Source organism: Macrobrachium nipponense, chromosome 36 (assembly GCF_015104395.2).
Source record: "Macrobrachium nipponense isolate FS-2020 chromosome 36, ASM1510439v2, whole genome shotgun sequence".
In the NCBI taxonomy this organism is placed as follows: Eukaryota; Metazoa; Arthropoda; class Malacostraca; order Decapoda; family Palaemonidae; genus Macrobrachium; species Macrobrachium nipponense.
The window spans coordinates 57,701,566-57,717,578 of record NC_087220.1 but is presented as its reverse complement, the minus strand read 5'-3'; the positions used below and the strand labels follow the sequence as shown (position 1 = coordinate 57,717,578).

Sequence of the window (16,013 nt, the reverse complement as noted above, 5' to 3'; positions counted from 1 at the left end):
ATACAAGGCAAATCAGTTTGAGAATGACATCTGCAACGTAGTCCCTCACATGGAAAGCAACAAACAATGCAATGCAATATATGCATGTCAAGAGAGACATGCAAACTGACAACTTTTTCCCTCAAACATTTTGGTTATTTATGCAAAATTAATCATAACATCATAAAGTGGACAGCACTTAAAAAGAAAAAAAACCTTTAAGCACACAATGACCTCAAATTATCTGTGTCATTGTAAAGTATGTTAATGAGACCACTGAGTTACATGTCTAGACATTCAAGTCCCCCCCCCCCCCTTTTGGGTAAAGTCATATAAGTTGGACAGCTTAGAGTTGGGAATAGTCCAGAAGGAACTAGTGAAGGGTAAAAATGGAAAGTAATACATCTGTGACCACAGGGACACTGCATAAAGAGTCTCGTATCGCCATGACCTCTGAGAATGCCACAAATGAAGTTGGCTATAGACAGCTAGTACATGAAGCATCCAAATCGTTGGTATGAGTAGAAATTCCTCTCTCTAAAACTCAATAGCTGTTTTCATTTTCCATATATGAAATGACTTCACCTCCAAACATAGTAGTCCAACATTATTCCATTGCTTCTACTTGCAATCAGCTGTGGTACTAGAATGAGTACTTCTCCCATTAATAAATTTTCAGAGCAAGTGTCCTATTCATGATCAGCAACATAACTGTACTGCAGTATTGATTCACCAAAACATTGAGTCAATTCAGTTCATACATTGGTTTTGAAATATGAGTGAATAGTGGAAATCCAGTGAATTAAATCTTTAGATGAACTGTACAGTGAAATACATTGATAAAAAAGTACATTCATAAATTAATGGCTCTGAAAACCACGATGCAATAGCGTTGCAAAATATCTTGTGTATTGAATGTTAGAAAATATTTGTGGAATGCAAAGAGAATTATGCTTTTCTTGTCCTATTTACAATATTATCCAAGCTTGCTTTCATTACTCCAGTGAAATATATCTTGATGAAAGTTCACAGTAATGTGCTTTCTTTTCGTGAGGTGGAAATATAGAACAACGAGGAGCGTGTCCTCAAACCGCTATAAATCGCTCAATTCTTCATCTTCATCAGTGTCGTCTGCAAACTGGAATTCGTCCAGGTTGAGAATTTTCGAGCAGACTTCTGTGGTGGGCGTGGGATCATCGTCACACGCCTGGCTTGGCGTTTCTTCCGGAGCCTTCACCTGCAGTTCTATTCGGTCGTTCGCCTCCTCTGAGCGAATGCTCGTCTGCATGGGGTTCGGAGGTGGTGGCTCTGTTGGAAGGATGTTGAGGTGCTCCAGAGGGAGCACTTTAGGGCGAATTGGCTGCTCGGCCGTTGGCGTCACACTTTCCCCTTCCACCTCGTGGACTGACGCGCTCACTATAACGTCGAGTGGTATGCCCTCGTTCGGTGGTGTACACTCACCCATCGGAATGAACGGGGGTACCCACGCCAACAGCAGTGGGTCGAGTCCAAAAAGTGACCCTGGAACGGCTGATGCATTGTCCATGTCGTAGTCATAATAATCATACTCCATCTCAGTGTCGGTCCCGTTGACCGATATATCCGAGACGGAAGACGACCCTCTCATAGTGGCGTTTGAGTTGGATCTTGATATGGCGCTCCTCCGAACACGCTCCAGGTTCATCTTGTCTTTCACCAGCTTATGCGGCAGGCGGATGTCTTTCGCGTCGCTTCCTATGAGGGACTTGCGATACTCTTTGTATTTTGCCGAGTCGTCTTCCCCGTTCTTGTTTTTGTTGTCGGTCGTCTCGTCTTTGTCTGCACCACCTCCTTCTTCTTCTTTGTGAGTTTCATGAATGGGAGAGATGCATCTTATTTCTAACTCGTCGACGGAACCGAACCTTCTCTTCTTCTTCTTGAAGTTGCCGTTGCCTTTCCTCAGGAAACGCCCGAGCTGTGAAGACGACCTTCTGATGGTGGATGGCGTCACGGCTCGTCTGGTGAGGAAGGGAGAATTGGGGAGTGAGTGACGTGGTTCCTCGGGTGGTCGCTCATCTAGAGCAGAGTAGGACGATGTGCTTCCTTTCCGTCTCAGGGGTAAGGACACAGGAATCTTTGGTCTGAACACCATAGACTTGAGAGATATAACTTCGGTTAGGGTAAGTGTTGACGATCCTGTGGCCACCTCCCTCGAAGGGGTGCTGGGCGGTGTTATGTACGGCGATTCAGGGATGAGCTTGGCGCGTCTGTAGAGGCGGTAGCGCCTCCAGTTGTAGACGGCCAAGACTATTACAGCGGCGACCAAGGCGGATATGAAAACCACTGCTGCTATGTGCATTCCGGCTAATAGTTTCCAGTACATTCCACTGTGAGCTGCTTCGTCCAGAGTGCCGGCTGCAGTTGCAGAGAAGCTCCACTGTAAAAACAAGATCAAGTTAGTTCAGGGGCCTATTAAAATTCTCTAGTATACATCATCCAGTAATATGCTATAGCTATTCACAACTATTTACATCATCAATTCCTGATGTTACTTTAACCCTGGTTCTTGTGCATTCACAAGAGCAGTGATCTAAACTCTAGGCTGATATCAATTGCTTGAACTTTATTTCCTTCATTTTTTATTCACATAATACAACAAAGAATAATTATTCTGCCTTATAAGTGCTCATTTGATGCACTGACAGCATCAAACAACTGAATTTAACTGAAGGAATCCTGATTTAGCCTTCACTCGACTACTGAGTTCGCTTCAAAAAACACACAGGCGCCAGACAGTGCCAGCAGTCAGGCATGAACCTACTTGTCGAGGAAACACGAACAAGGAACCCCCAGGACGCTGGGTTGATGGTGGCCGCGGTGACGTTGATATCGGATCGGAATTCGAGGACGAGGTTGTTGCCTAAGGATGTTTGGGGAGGGGCTTGGGACAGCTGGCGGGGGGAAGGGGAGGAATTCAGTGCTTTGGGACCCGGCAGACGCACCAGGAGAGGAGAGGACAATGAGTCCCCGTCCCTGAGCTTGAGCCACTGGGTGCCAGGTCGCAGGACGGCCCACACTACTTCGGCAGTGACGCGCTCTCCTTCGGAGGCCTGGAAGTGGGTTGGGATGTTTTAGATTGTCTTGGACAAAGGGCATCAGTTAGGGTAGGATGTCTGCAATTTTTGTTACTACTGCCAGTAATAATAATATAATAATAATAATAATGATAATAATAATAATAATAATAATAATAAAAATTTTACTTTCATTATCACTATAACCCAGTCATACCAATAGGTATCATACCCATGGGAGCTCAAAGAAATGACTGAAGTTCTGTTAATAATGAAAATTTAAACAATTAACATACATCAGATTACTTCATCTCCAATTATCTATCAAAGATTAAGGTTGTAATATTACTGCCTTTGTGTGGACACATTCCACAATATTCATTTAAAAGCTGTTGAAGTATGACAGTATCATTGACTGTAAAAGGAAAAGACTGTAACAGGGTAATTCAATCCACCTGAAACAGCCACACAGCAGTGCCCGTGCAATCCGCTGCAGAGGCAGTGATGTTGAGGGGGACTCCCAGAGTTAGCTCCAGAGTGCATCCACATCCGCATCTCTCCCCTCCGGGGGTGGATGCGGGGGGTGAATACAGGCTCGGTTCCACGCAGTCCATGCTTTCGCAGGGCAGGGAATCAACTGAGTCTCCCTGGAAATAGACGGTCGATTGGAGAATGATGTGGTTGGTAAAGGGTTAAAGCTATAGAAAGACCTGGTTAGCAAAGGGTTAAAACTTTACAATGACCTGGTTAGCTAAGGTTTAAAACTTTACAATGACCTTGTTAGCAAAGGGTTAAAACTTTACAATGACCTGGGTAGCAAAGGGTTAAAACTTTACAATGACCTGGCTAATAAAGGGTCAAAACTTCAATGTCTGCATATTTATATTATTTGAGGTTAATGAAAACTGCAGGTTACTGGTTCAGATGAAGCTGGCTCGTGCCCGCATATACCCTTGCCCTAGGGCAACGCATAAGTGTAGCCAAGTGTGAGAAGGACTAGAAGGGCTGATATGGACCTCCAGACTCTGCCTAACCAATAGAGGTAGAAGTGACAACACTGTGTATCATTGCTGTAGTTCAAAAACAAACAAGAAGGGATCCTCACCACGCAGTACTCCCCGCCGCTCCTGGGACGTGGGGAATCGCAGAACCTGTGGCGCAGTCTCTCTCCTGTGCCACACTTTGCAGTGCAGTCAGACCAGGAGTTCCAGGCGCCCCACTGTCCGTTCTCTCGAATCACTGGAATAATAATAATAATAATATTTAATTTTTCCCTTTGGACATATGGAAAGCTGCTGACTCAATTGCGTCAGAACTCAACACCAGTTATATCAAAACAAAATTGAAGCAATCTATTGCCCATTTTGAGTTGGACTGGATGGTATACTTTATTCATCGATATATATCTATTTAATTTTTTGCTAGAATGTTAAATATGGGTTAGCTTAACAATGAGAATAAATTGAACTCTGAAATGGTAACAATAGATACTATTACTATCACTAATACTTTTCTCAATAATAATAATAATAATAATAATAATAATAATAGTAAATAATAATAATAATAATAATAATGTGTGGTGCCGTGGAGGAGTGGGTTAGGTCGTCAATGGACTTAAGTCAAGTTAAGCAACATTGGGGCTGGTCAGTCGTTGGATGGGTGACCGCTCTCCTCGGCGTTGATTCCTTGGGAAAGGATCTTTACCATAATTTCCTCAGTCTACTCAGCTGTAAATGAGTACCTATCCCTGATGGGGTAGGGTCCAGCTATGGGTTAAATAGCAAAACTCAGCAATGATGGAAAGAAATGAAGGAATAAACGCCAACGACGTAAATGGAACCTCTGGCAAACAGAGGAGCTTCGTCCGGCAACCAGGTATTCAACCCAATTGAAGGGGAAGACGGTCAGGTACTTGGAGGTCGTCATCCAGCAACTGATCACCACAACGACAGTAATCAACAAAGCCTGAGTGGATTGGTAGCTACCAGAAGCAAAAAAGGAAAGAAATGGACAAGGAGAAGAAAATTAAGAAAATATGGAGATGCTACATCAGAAGCAACCCGACGGAGAGAGGATATAGAAGAAGATTGGTCAACATCTGGAATGAGAGGAATAACATCCCCCAAACAGAGCAGAGGCTGGCAGACCAAGTTAGGAACATTAAAGAAAAAGAATTGGCTCTCCCCAACAGAAAGAGAAGAACTGGAAAGGGAAATGTTCACGAATTACACGAAGACAAACTGAGAGACAATGCCACAGAAGACGACAGGGAGGATGAGGTATCAAACAAACGACACACGAAGAAACACTGACGAAGTAACAGAGAGGAGGACGGAATGGGTAGAAAATATAAAAAAATGGATGGAGCCAGATACAGAGAGAACAAAGATCCCCTCCATGAAAGCATACAACACCAAGAAATTACGGAGAAAACAAGCGAGGTCAATGAAATAATGGGCATAATACACACCACCAGTATCACAGAAACAAATAACTTGGTATATGCAGGAGCAAGATTAGTAGCAGAACTGATGGGGATCTTCAAAACACCAACACCACCAGCAACCAACCAACCCAACAGAAACCAAAACAGCAACCTCCTTGGAAAAGGCGCCTGGAAAAGCAAATCATGGTGATGAGATCTGACTTGAGTAAACTGAAAGAGATGGCAGAAAAAGGCTAAGAAGCAAGAAAACAAGGGAGGAACTCAACGAGAAAAACAAAGTACAAGAGAGGGGACTAAACAACACAATAGAAGATGTAAAACAGAGGCTTAAGGCCAAAGCACATAAGATCCAACGGTACATGAACAGGAATAAGGGATACAACAGAACAAACTATTCGGAACCAACCAGGAAAAAGACTAAATTCCTGAAGGCGAACCAAGTAAGAGACTCTGGGAAAACATATGGAGCAATCCGGTATCACACAACAAACATGCAACATGGCTCCAGGAAGTCAAGGAAGAAGAAACAGGGAGAATTAAAACAAAGATTCACAGGAGATCATGACAGACAAAGTCAGACACCAACTTAAAGAAAATGCCAAAACTGGAAAAGAAAAGCCCCAGGTCCCGATGAAGTCCATGGATACTGGCTCAAAAACTTCAAGCCCTACACCCACGAATAGCAGAACAACTCAGCATTGTATCTCAAATCACATGCACCCAAAATGGATGACCACGGAAGAAACATCTCTTTAGTACAAAAAGACAAGAGTAAAGGAAATATAGCCAGTAACTACAGGCCTATCACCTGCCTACCAATAATGTGGAGTTTACTAACAGGTATCATCAGTGAAAGGCTATACAACTACCTAGAGGAGACAAACACCATCCCACCCCCACCAACAGAAAGGCTGCAGAAGGAAGTGTAGGGTACAAAAAGACCAGCTCCTGATAGACAAAATGGTAATGAAGAACAGTAGGGAAGAAGGAAAACTAACCTAAGCATGGCATGGATAGACTATAAGAAAGCCTTCGACATGATACCACACACATGGCTAATAGAATGCCTGAAAATATATGGGGCAGAGGGGAAAAACACCATCAACTTCCTCAAAAATACAATGGGCAACTGGAATACAATACTTACAAGCTCTGGAATAAGACTAGCAGAGGTTAATATCAGGAGAGGGATCTTCCAGGGCGACTCACTGTCCCACTACTCTTCGTAGTTAATTTTAATAGTAGCCCATGTTTTTTAGTTAGCCCATGCACAAAAACGTACTGGGACAAAAGTACTACGAAGAATGGATGCTGGTACCAACTCAAGAAAGAGGCAACAGAATCAACCATCTGATGTTCATGGACGACATCAAGCTGTATGGTAAGAGCAATCAAGAAAATAGATTTACCCTAATCCAGACTGTAAGGATTGTATCTGGGGACATCAGGATGGAGTTTGGAATAGAAAAATGCGCCTTAGTCAACATACAAAAAGCAAAAAGCAGATAACGAGAACTGAAGGGATAAAGCATAAAGCTACAGATGGAGCAACATCAAACACATAGATGAGACAGGATGCAAATACCTGGGAATAATGGAAGGAGGAGATATAAAACACCGAAGAGATGGGAGGCACGATCAGCAAAGAATATATGCAGAGATCAAGGCGATACTCAAGTCAAACTCAATGCCCGGAAATATGAATAAAGCCATATCAAACCATGGCAGTCGCGCCCAGTAATCAGATACAGCGCAGGAATAGTGGAATGGACGAAGGCAGAACTCCGCAGCATAGATCAGAAAACCAGGAAACATATGACAATACACACTACACCCAAGAGCAAATACGGACAGACTATACATAACACGAAAGGAAGGAGGGAGAGGACTACTACGTATAGAGGACTGCGTCAACATCGAAAACAGAGCACTGGGGCAATATCTGAAAACCAGTGAAGACGAGTGGCTAAAGAGTGCATGGGAAGAAGGACTAATAAAAGTAGACGAAGACCCAGAAATATACAGACAGGAGAATGACAGACAGAAAAGAGGACTGGCACAACAAACCAATGCACGGACAATACATGAGACAGACTAAAGAACTAGCCAGCGATGACACGTGGGCAATGGCTACAGAGGGAGAGCTAAAGAAGGAAACTGAAGGAATGATAACAGCGGCACAAGATCAGGCCCTAAGAACCAGATATGTTTAAAGAACGATAGACGGAAATAACATCTCTCCCATACGTAGGAAGTGCAATACGAAAAATGAAACCATAAACCACATAGCAAGCAAATGCCCGGCACTTGCACAGAACCAGTACAAAAAGAGGCATGATTCAGTGGCAAAAGCCCTCCACTGGAGCCTGTGCAAGAAACATCAGCTACCTTACAGTAATTAAGTGGTACGAGCACCAACCTGAGGGAGTGATAGAAAACGATCACGCAAAGATCCTCTGGACTATGGTATCAGAATGGATAGGGTGATACGTGCAAATAGACCAGACGTGACGTTGATTGACAAAGTCAAGAAGAAAGTATCACTCATTGATGTCGCAATACCATGGGACACCAGAGTTGAAGAGAAAGAGAAAGGGAAAAATGGATAAGTATCAAGATCTGAAAATAGAAAATAAGAAGGATATGGGATATGCCAGTGGGAAACGTAACCCTAATAACATAGGAGCACTAGGATACGATTCCCAAGATCCCTGAAAAGGAATTCTTAGAAAAACTAGAGGCTGAAGTAGCTCCAGGACTCATGCAGAAGAGTGTGATCCTAGAAACGGCACAGATAGTAAGAAAAGTGATGGACTCCTAAGGAGGCAGGATGCAACCCGGAACCCCACACTATAAATAGCACCCAGTCGAATTGGAGGACTGTGATAGAGCACAAAAAAAAAAAAAAAAAAAAAAAAAAAAAATAATAATAATAGCCCTTGAAAGTCAGAAGTCAATAATAGAGCAAACCCACAATTTATTTGCCATAAACGAATCCACATAACTATTGGAGTGAGGGGTGAAGGTGAGAGGGGCCAAAATGTACCTACTAGTAATTTTGGGGAGGGATTACTACCTATACTTTGTCCAGTCAAAGGTAATAAGATTCCTTATTACCTATTGGTCTCCCGTGACATAAGACAGTAATATCTTCTTCTTTAGGATGGGTTTGTTGGTCTCTTCCTCTCTCCTTCTCCCTTCTCTATCTCTCTTCTCCTCTCTCTCTCTCTCTCAGGGGACCCATTCACTCCCACATCGGCCCAACCTTTTGGGAGACCAAACCTCGTCTCATTCCTTACCTACGAAATCCCTTATCCCTGACCCTACCCCTTACCCACAAGCCCCCCCCTTACTTACTTGGAACCTGACCCTTCCCCCCCAAACACCCAACAACCCCCCAGCTCGTCTGTGGACTCCCAGACAACGTCTGGTACAGAGCTCCCTCTTTTATGAGGCTCTGTCACGAAATATGAACCAAGTCCAAATGAGGGGTTTTTCTTTTTCAGTGTTAGGCAGAAGAAGAAGAAAAAAGGAGGGAATAGAGAAGAGAGAGAGAGAGAGAGAGAGAGAGAGAGAGAGAGAATCCTACCGAACAAAAGAAGGACGTGGGAATAGGATACGAAGAGAAGAAAGAAGGGAACAGAAGATCATGCTAACCAAAGAAAAATGAGAATGAGGACATACAAGATGGATGAGAAAAAGGGGGGAAATATAAATAGGAAAGAAGAAGAAGGGGAGGAGGAGGAGGAAGAGGATACAGGAAGGGGAAAGAAACAAGGATCTTCCAGACATAGGCCTATAAGACCTCCTCCCTCCCTCTTTCCCTCCCGCCTTCCCTCCCTCCATGCTTTACGACCCACATTACTCTTGTCCAGCATTCTGCAGACACCATCACCTTCCCTCTCTCCCCCCCCCCCTCCCCACTCTCTTCTCCCTCAGCGGTTTCCCCGGTCTCATTGGTGTTAATGGCTACCAAGGGGAAGACCACAGGGGGGAGAGGGAGAGAGAGGGAAGGCGAGGGAGGGGGGAAAGGAGGGGAGGAGAGAGAATCGTGTAGGGTGCAATTACATCGAAGTTTCCCCTTTCGTGGGAGGCCTTTGATGCCATTTAATTGCTATCGAGTTAAAGGAAGTATTGTATATGTGATGATAATTGTGGATGTGGGAATGAATGGGTAATAATATAACTGGACGCAGAACACCTACACACACACACACACACACACCTACACTCACACAGATACACTCAGACACACGCGTACACACTCGGACACACACAAGAAATACTTCTTGGTCCAGGGTTCAAATGCATGGTTTCTTAGGCCAGATGTGCAATTGAATTATGAGCTGTGGAACCTTTAGAGTAGGAAATGCCTCTTAAATGGTGCTGAGGAACAGCGTACACACACACACACACACACACACACACACGTACACACACAAGAGGTACTGATTGGTTCAGGGTTCCAGTGCATCGTTTCCTCACTTGAGGTACAAAACGTCCACTGAAAGAGCTCTTAAGGATTCCCAGAATACGAACTCAAAGAAGAAGAAGACAGATGGGAAAATAAACAGGAGACAATAACACGAAGTAGAGAGAAGGTGAAGGAAGAATGCAAATAAAGAAGGGAGTAACGGGAAAAAGGGAGAAGAAGAAGAAGAAGAGGAGGAGAAGAAGAAAAAGCAGGATTCCTGCAAAAACCAAGAAGAAGAAGAAGAATCCCAATTGTAAACAAAAACATCTCGACCCTAGATCCCCTCTTGGTTCTGGAGTGTTCTGGTTTTGTTCTTATTATTTGTTAACAAAAGACGAGTTTAATGTATTCTCTCTCTCTCTCTCTCTCTCTCTCTCTCTCTCTCTCTCTCTCTCTCTCGACTGCGAGAAGGGGGAAAGGGAACGCCCTGAGAGAGAGAGAGAGAGAGAGAGAGAGGTACATTTTCAGTTCTGGTAATTTGGAACGGTAAACTGTTTTGAAATAGATTTTGCTTTGGGGCTGATATTGTGTGTGTACACAGTATGTGCAACCGTGTAAGTGTGTGTGTGTGTGTGTGTGTGCGCGCGCGCGAGAGAGAGAGAGAGAGACCTTCGTTTATTTCTATTCAGGAATTCAAGCTTTTCTGCGAAAATCTATCCAGAGAGTTTGTGTGAGGAAATATGAAAGCAAGCCTCTCTCTCTCTCTCTCTCTCTCTCTCTCTCTCTCTCTCTCTCTCTCTCTTTCCCCACAGTATCTGACCCATCTAGAAGCCTTAACGAGCTCCCATCAGGCGTCAAATGGTCGCAATTAGCGACAACAGAGCGGGTGTAACACTCAATCCGGGCTAATAAGTCGTGTGGGGATACGATGTTACTTGTACGTGTGAGTATGTCTATAGATATTAATGGTTTGGGGGGGTGGGGGGGGGGGGCGTTAATGAGAGCAGAAGCGGTATAGCGGGGAGTGCTAAGTTTATACTTTATGTATGTGTGTATTTGTATACACTTTGGTGGGATGTATATAATTCTGTGTGGTTTACTTATGGTGGTGTATGAGAGAGGGGGCCAGTGTAGGCCCTAATATGGATTGGAAGTTTGTGTATATGTGTTTATGTATATCATAATTATACACAGAATATAATATACATACATACATAAAACCCTTACTTAAATATTCATGTATTATAATACAATCTTAGCCCGCAATAAAATAAATAAAATTAAACAAATCTGAAAAAACCTAAAGAATAACTTGTCCCTTACCCACAATTTCAAAATCAGATGACAGTAACTAAGTTGCATAAAAGTGGGAAATGGGTGATAGTAGGGGGTCTAGTGTGTGGGAAAGGGGGCAAAAGGAAAGGGAGGAAGAAGGAAGAAAGGGGGGAAATACAATAGAAACTGTTTAGAGAGGAATTTACTGGTAAAAATGCGAAGGTGAAGACACCACTTCGCAAAAACCAAGAAATATGACCAGCCACATCCCCATCAACAAGGACCAGAAATTATGTCCTTTGGGCCTGAAAGGGTCCTTAATCCTACGGCATTTGTATTCTTCCTGTGTCCTCAAGGACACCAGGGGGAGGAGGAGTGGGAGGAGGAGGAGAAGTAGGAGGAGGAGGAGTAGAGGAGGATCTTTTCCACGACAGGCACGTGTCCTTCTAAGCCTTTTAATCCAGGTGTCTCTGGTGGAAGGAGATTTCCAGTTATTGGTCTGGAAAGCCACTGGATGATTTGCTCCAGAGCTTGTTCTAATCTCTCTCTCTTCTCCTCTCTCTTCCCTTTCTCCCCTCCCTCGTCATTCCTCTCTCTCTCTCTCTCTCTCTCTCTCTCTCTCTCTCTTAATTGTGGGATTAGTGCTGGCTTTGGCTTCTGAATTTAAATGTCAGTCTTAGATTTGCTGTGCATAAAGAATGAACTTTATTAAGTAATGGAGTCAAAAGTGTGTTCAGTGTGGAAAGATAAGTTTGTACGAGTATATGAATATGGTATTAGTACAGACAGACACCTGTGTATGTATTTCCTTATTTATCTATTTATTTGTTTACAGTTTTATTTCATCATGTAAACACACCTTTACTTATTTATCTTCACTCACAAATCAAGAAAGTGAAAAACAATTCCTCTTGCTTGAGCATAAATTTGGCCTTACTCAAATTGGGCAATGACTGAGCTCTCTTACCATACCTTATCCACCCTTCTACCCCTTCCCAAAGCGGGGATGTGTGGGTAGGGGTGAGAGGGTTAGACATAAGGCCCATCCTACCGACGTAGGGGCAAAGGAGGGGGGTTTAGGCTAGTCCATTTGGATAGATAGATATATAATATATATAACAGCCAACCGGACGTCCAAATACCTACGGTTTCCAACTGATATATTGCGAGGGATGAAGCCTTGGTGCTTAAAGCTCATAGTTGCTTGTCGCAGCTGTTTTAGGGGAGCGTTGTTTGCCCCTGTTTTTGTTGTTGTTTTTGTTGCGTTTCTTTGCTTGGTGGTGATGCAAGTGATGGTGCAAGGAACTGCGATAGTGGACTTGGTGTTTTCGTAGTCAAGTAAGCTAGAAGAATCTTTTATTTTATGTAGCAAGCAAATTTCCTCATCTATGGAGTGTGGAGTGATATATACTCCTGTCTTTGTTGCGTTTCTTCGTTTGATGGTGATCTGAATTATGCTAAAAGGAACTGTGATATTGGGTTTTGTGTTTTTGTGGTAAAATAAGCTACAAGAATCTTTTATTTTATGTAGCAAGCAAATTTCCTCATTTATGGAGTGTGGAGTGATATATATACTCCTGTTTTTTGTTGCGTTTCTTTGTTTGATGGTGATCTGAGTTATGGTAAAAGGAACTGTGATATTGGGTTTTGTGTTTTTGTGGTCCAATAAGCTACAGCAGGAATCTTTTATTTAATGTAGCAACCAAATTTCCTCATACTAAACAGAATTGCACATATCTAAGATGTATACTTTTAAAAAACGTAACATCTGCAATATATTTATTTATAAAACACTAAGAGAGGCTTGAGCACAAGAGATGTGCTCCTAGGCCTAGTTCAAACATCAACAAAAGCCTTACAAAAACACTCTCCCTCACTGCAAATATATCAACAAAACCCCCCTCTCTTCGTCTTCTTCTTCTTTCTTTACAGAAGGCGACCATCTCTATATTTGCATTAAAGTTGCTTTCTGACATCAAGAGGAAACAAGTGTAGAAAGAGGGTGGAGAACTGTAGTGTCTGATCACAAATGACAGCCATGTTTAAAGAAGATCATTGCAGCTGACAAGGATGACAAAGTGAGAGAGAGAGAGAGAGAGAGAGAGAGAGAGAGAGAGAGAGAGAGAGGAGGGCAAACATATATCCATTACCCCAGGCTATACAGGCAAGGATCGTGGAAAGACGGCGTGTGGGAGACGCCGATAGATGGCGTTGTGACTAAGCAAGGATGCTGGACCCAGGTAGATTTGTAAACAATGTTGAGGGTTGCCAAGTAGTTTCATAATTCTAGTGGCTTTATGAATGAGATGTCTTAGTTGAGATAGATAATAAATAAAGCCTTTATGAGTTAAATAATAATAATAATAATAATAGTATGGCATAGTATATTTGTTTATCATTATTTGATGCAAAATCATAAAACTAACAGAAAATAATAATGAAAAGGTCACGGATTCTAGCAATTCTGGGATTTTGAAAATTGCCAAGCCATCTGCCACTAAACCTTTTATGAAAAGCAAGACCTACTTCCATATTCACGCCTGAAGGGGCCGAGGGGGCTACTCCCCTACCCCTCCCCTGTGGCATACAGGGAGAGGGGAAGGGGGGAAGGTTTCCCCCAGCCCCCTATAAAATGGGATTAGAAAGTGTGGCCTTTATAGATAAGGAGAGTAAACGAACCATAGTGTGAATAGGTTTTAAGTCGTTAAACGCTCTCTCTCTCTCTCTCTCTCTCTCTCTCTCTCTCTCTCGATGAATTTCAGAAAAAGAATCAAATTAATATGCAGCTTGGCATAATTTTTTAAAATAAAACTATTTTGAGAACTGTATAAAATCATTGTACAGATTTGTAATATTTTTTTCCATAATATGGTAACTTTGAGAACTGAATAGAATTTATTATAGAGCCTTAAAGAATTTTTTTCGTTATAAAACTATTTTGTGAACTATATAAAATTAATATAAAGACTTATAGAATTGTTTTTCATCGTAATATAATTTTGTGACCTGAGTAGAATTAATATATAACCATAAAAATTAATTTTTACAGCAATATAATTAATAAAGTTTTTAAAAATTATTTAAGTAAAATAATTTTGTGAACTGCATGAAAATAATATACAGCCTTATGAAATTATTTGTGAACTTAATAGAATTAATAAAATTGATGAACAGCATTAAATATTCCTTTTTTACAGTAATATGATTTTGCGAACTTAATAGAATTAATATATAGCCTTAAAGAAATTTTTAAAATCGTAATATAATATATGAACTGAATGAAATTGATAAAAAGCCTTATAATTTTATTTTTTTAAATGGAATTTTTGAAAATTTGAATCAAATAAAAAAAAGATTAAATTTGCGTCAATAATTTAAAAAACGGACTAAAATCTATTTGAATAAATTTATTAATAAACTTTATACAAACTTATAAAGTTGCTGGGTCAGATTTATTTGAATAAATTCGAAAATACATTAATTTTCTGTTGAGTGAGTGTCTTGCTAATTGGTTAGATACTCGTGTGTGCGTGTTCGTGACTACGAATATACTGCATATTTAATGGAGAGAGAGAGAGAGAGAGAGAGAGAGAGAGAGAGAATGAAATTTTGACATCATATAAATTATGGGTTCATGCGAGAGAGAGAGAGAGAGAGAGAGAGAGAGAGAGAGAGAGAGAGAGAGAGAGAGAGAGAGAACTATTATGATCACTCATAATACTTATTAAACCAAAATCATTATAGGAAAAAATAATCTAAAAATAAAATCAAACGAAAATATTGATCCAAAGCCAATTTTTTATCTCTCTCCCAGAATACCATTCAGATCCCACGGTACCAAGAAGGTTCCAGGATCTCTCTCTTTTCATTCTATTCTTCTTCTTCTTCTGGTGAAGATCTGCGGCCAGGGACTAATACGATTAACGTCTGTTCCTCTTTGTGCGGAAGGATATATACAGTCTTGTAAATGGCTCCGCTGGGCGAGGGCAGGGTAAGAGGTGGAAACGATTATGGCGTGAAAATGATGGCAACAAGGAGCACCCCACCCATCTAGGGGTCGAAGGAAGGAAGGAAGGAAGGAAGGGGGACCTCCCTAAAAAAATGGGGGAGAGTGAAATCAGCCGCTCCAATTCCCCGAGGCGCCATTTGCAAGAACGAGATAGGAGTCTTCGACGAGTCCCTATTCTGGAGCCTGAGGAATTTCGTTGTTAAGTCCAGCGAAGTCCATTGCTTTCTGGCCAGTCCCCGGTTCCTCTGGGGTGTCGTTTCGTGGACGCGTGTCCTGTCGTCCTATTTCTGGCCCTCAGGAGGACAAGGAGGTAGAAGAGAGAGAGAGAGAGAGAGAGAGAGAGAGAGAGAGAGAGAGAGAGAGAGAGAGAGAGAGGGAAAAGTTTTGTGTTCCTCTGAGGAGGGCGAGATTGGTCAGTGGTCATCTCAAGTCGATTCCTCCTCGATACTTTGAGGAGAATTGGAATAATACTGGGGAGGATTCAACACTTACTCGACCCCCTGCTGCAGAGGGACATCTGGGCCCTCCTCCTGCAGTGGTAGATCCTCCCCTGCGGGATGCCACAAAGTGTTCTTTCTTGAGGTAGGCCTAGACTACCCTCAAAGTCCCGAGGACGTCTCCTGTTTGTGATGCCATCGAGTTGCAGTCTAGTCACAGGGCATCATTTGGGTATCTCTCTCTCTCTCTCTCTCTCTCTCTCTCTCTCTCTCTCTCTCGCTCTCTAGAGGTTCCTCAAACCCTCCTGAAGCCTGAAGGACGCCCCTCGACACTGACGAGCCTTGGGTCCAATCTTGTGGACCCTCAAATTCCCAGATACTCCCCCAACAAACTCGT

The 16,013-nt window shown here is 42.3% G+C and overlaps 1 protein-coding gene across 1 annotated transcript in view; it reads right to left on the bottom strand.

The window, feature by feature from the left end:
- Window positions 1-304: 304 nt before the first annotated feature.
- The window catches only part of LOC135203711 (uncharacterized), a 114,526-nt gene continuing 98,817 nt past the window's right edge, over window positions 305-16,013 (bottom strand). Inside the window, exons 9-12 of the mRNA XM_064233611.1 lie at window positions 4,138-4,271; window positions 3,488-3,679; window positions 2,776-3,068; window positions 305-2,390 (exon numbers count right to left, since the gene is read on the bottom strand). Coding sequence (XP_064089681.1) covers window positions 1,073-2,390; window positions 2,776-3,068; window positions 3,488-3,679; window positions 4,138-4,271 — 1,937 coding nt within the window. The 3' untranslated portion in view covers window positions 305-1,072. The remainder of the gene's footprint in view (window positions 2,391-2,775; window positions 3,069-3,487; window positions 3,680-4,137; window positions 4,272-16,013) is intronic.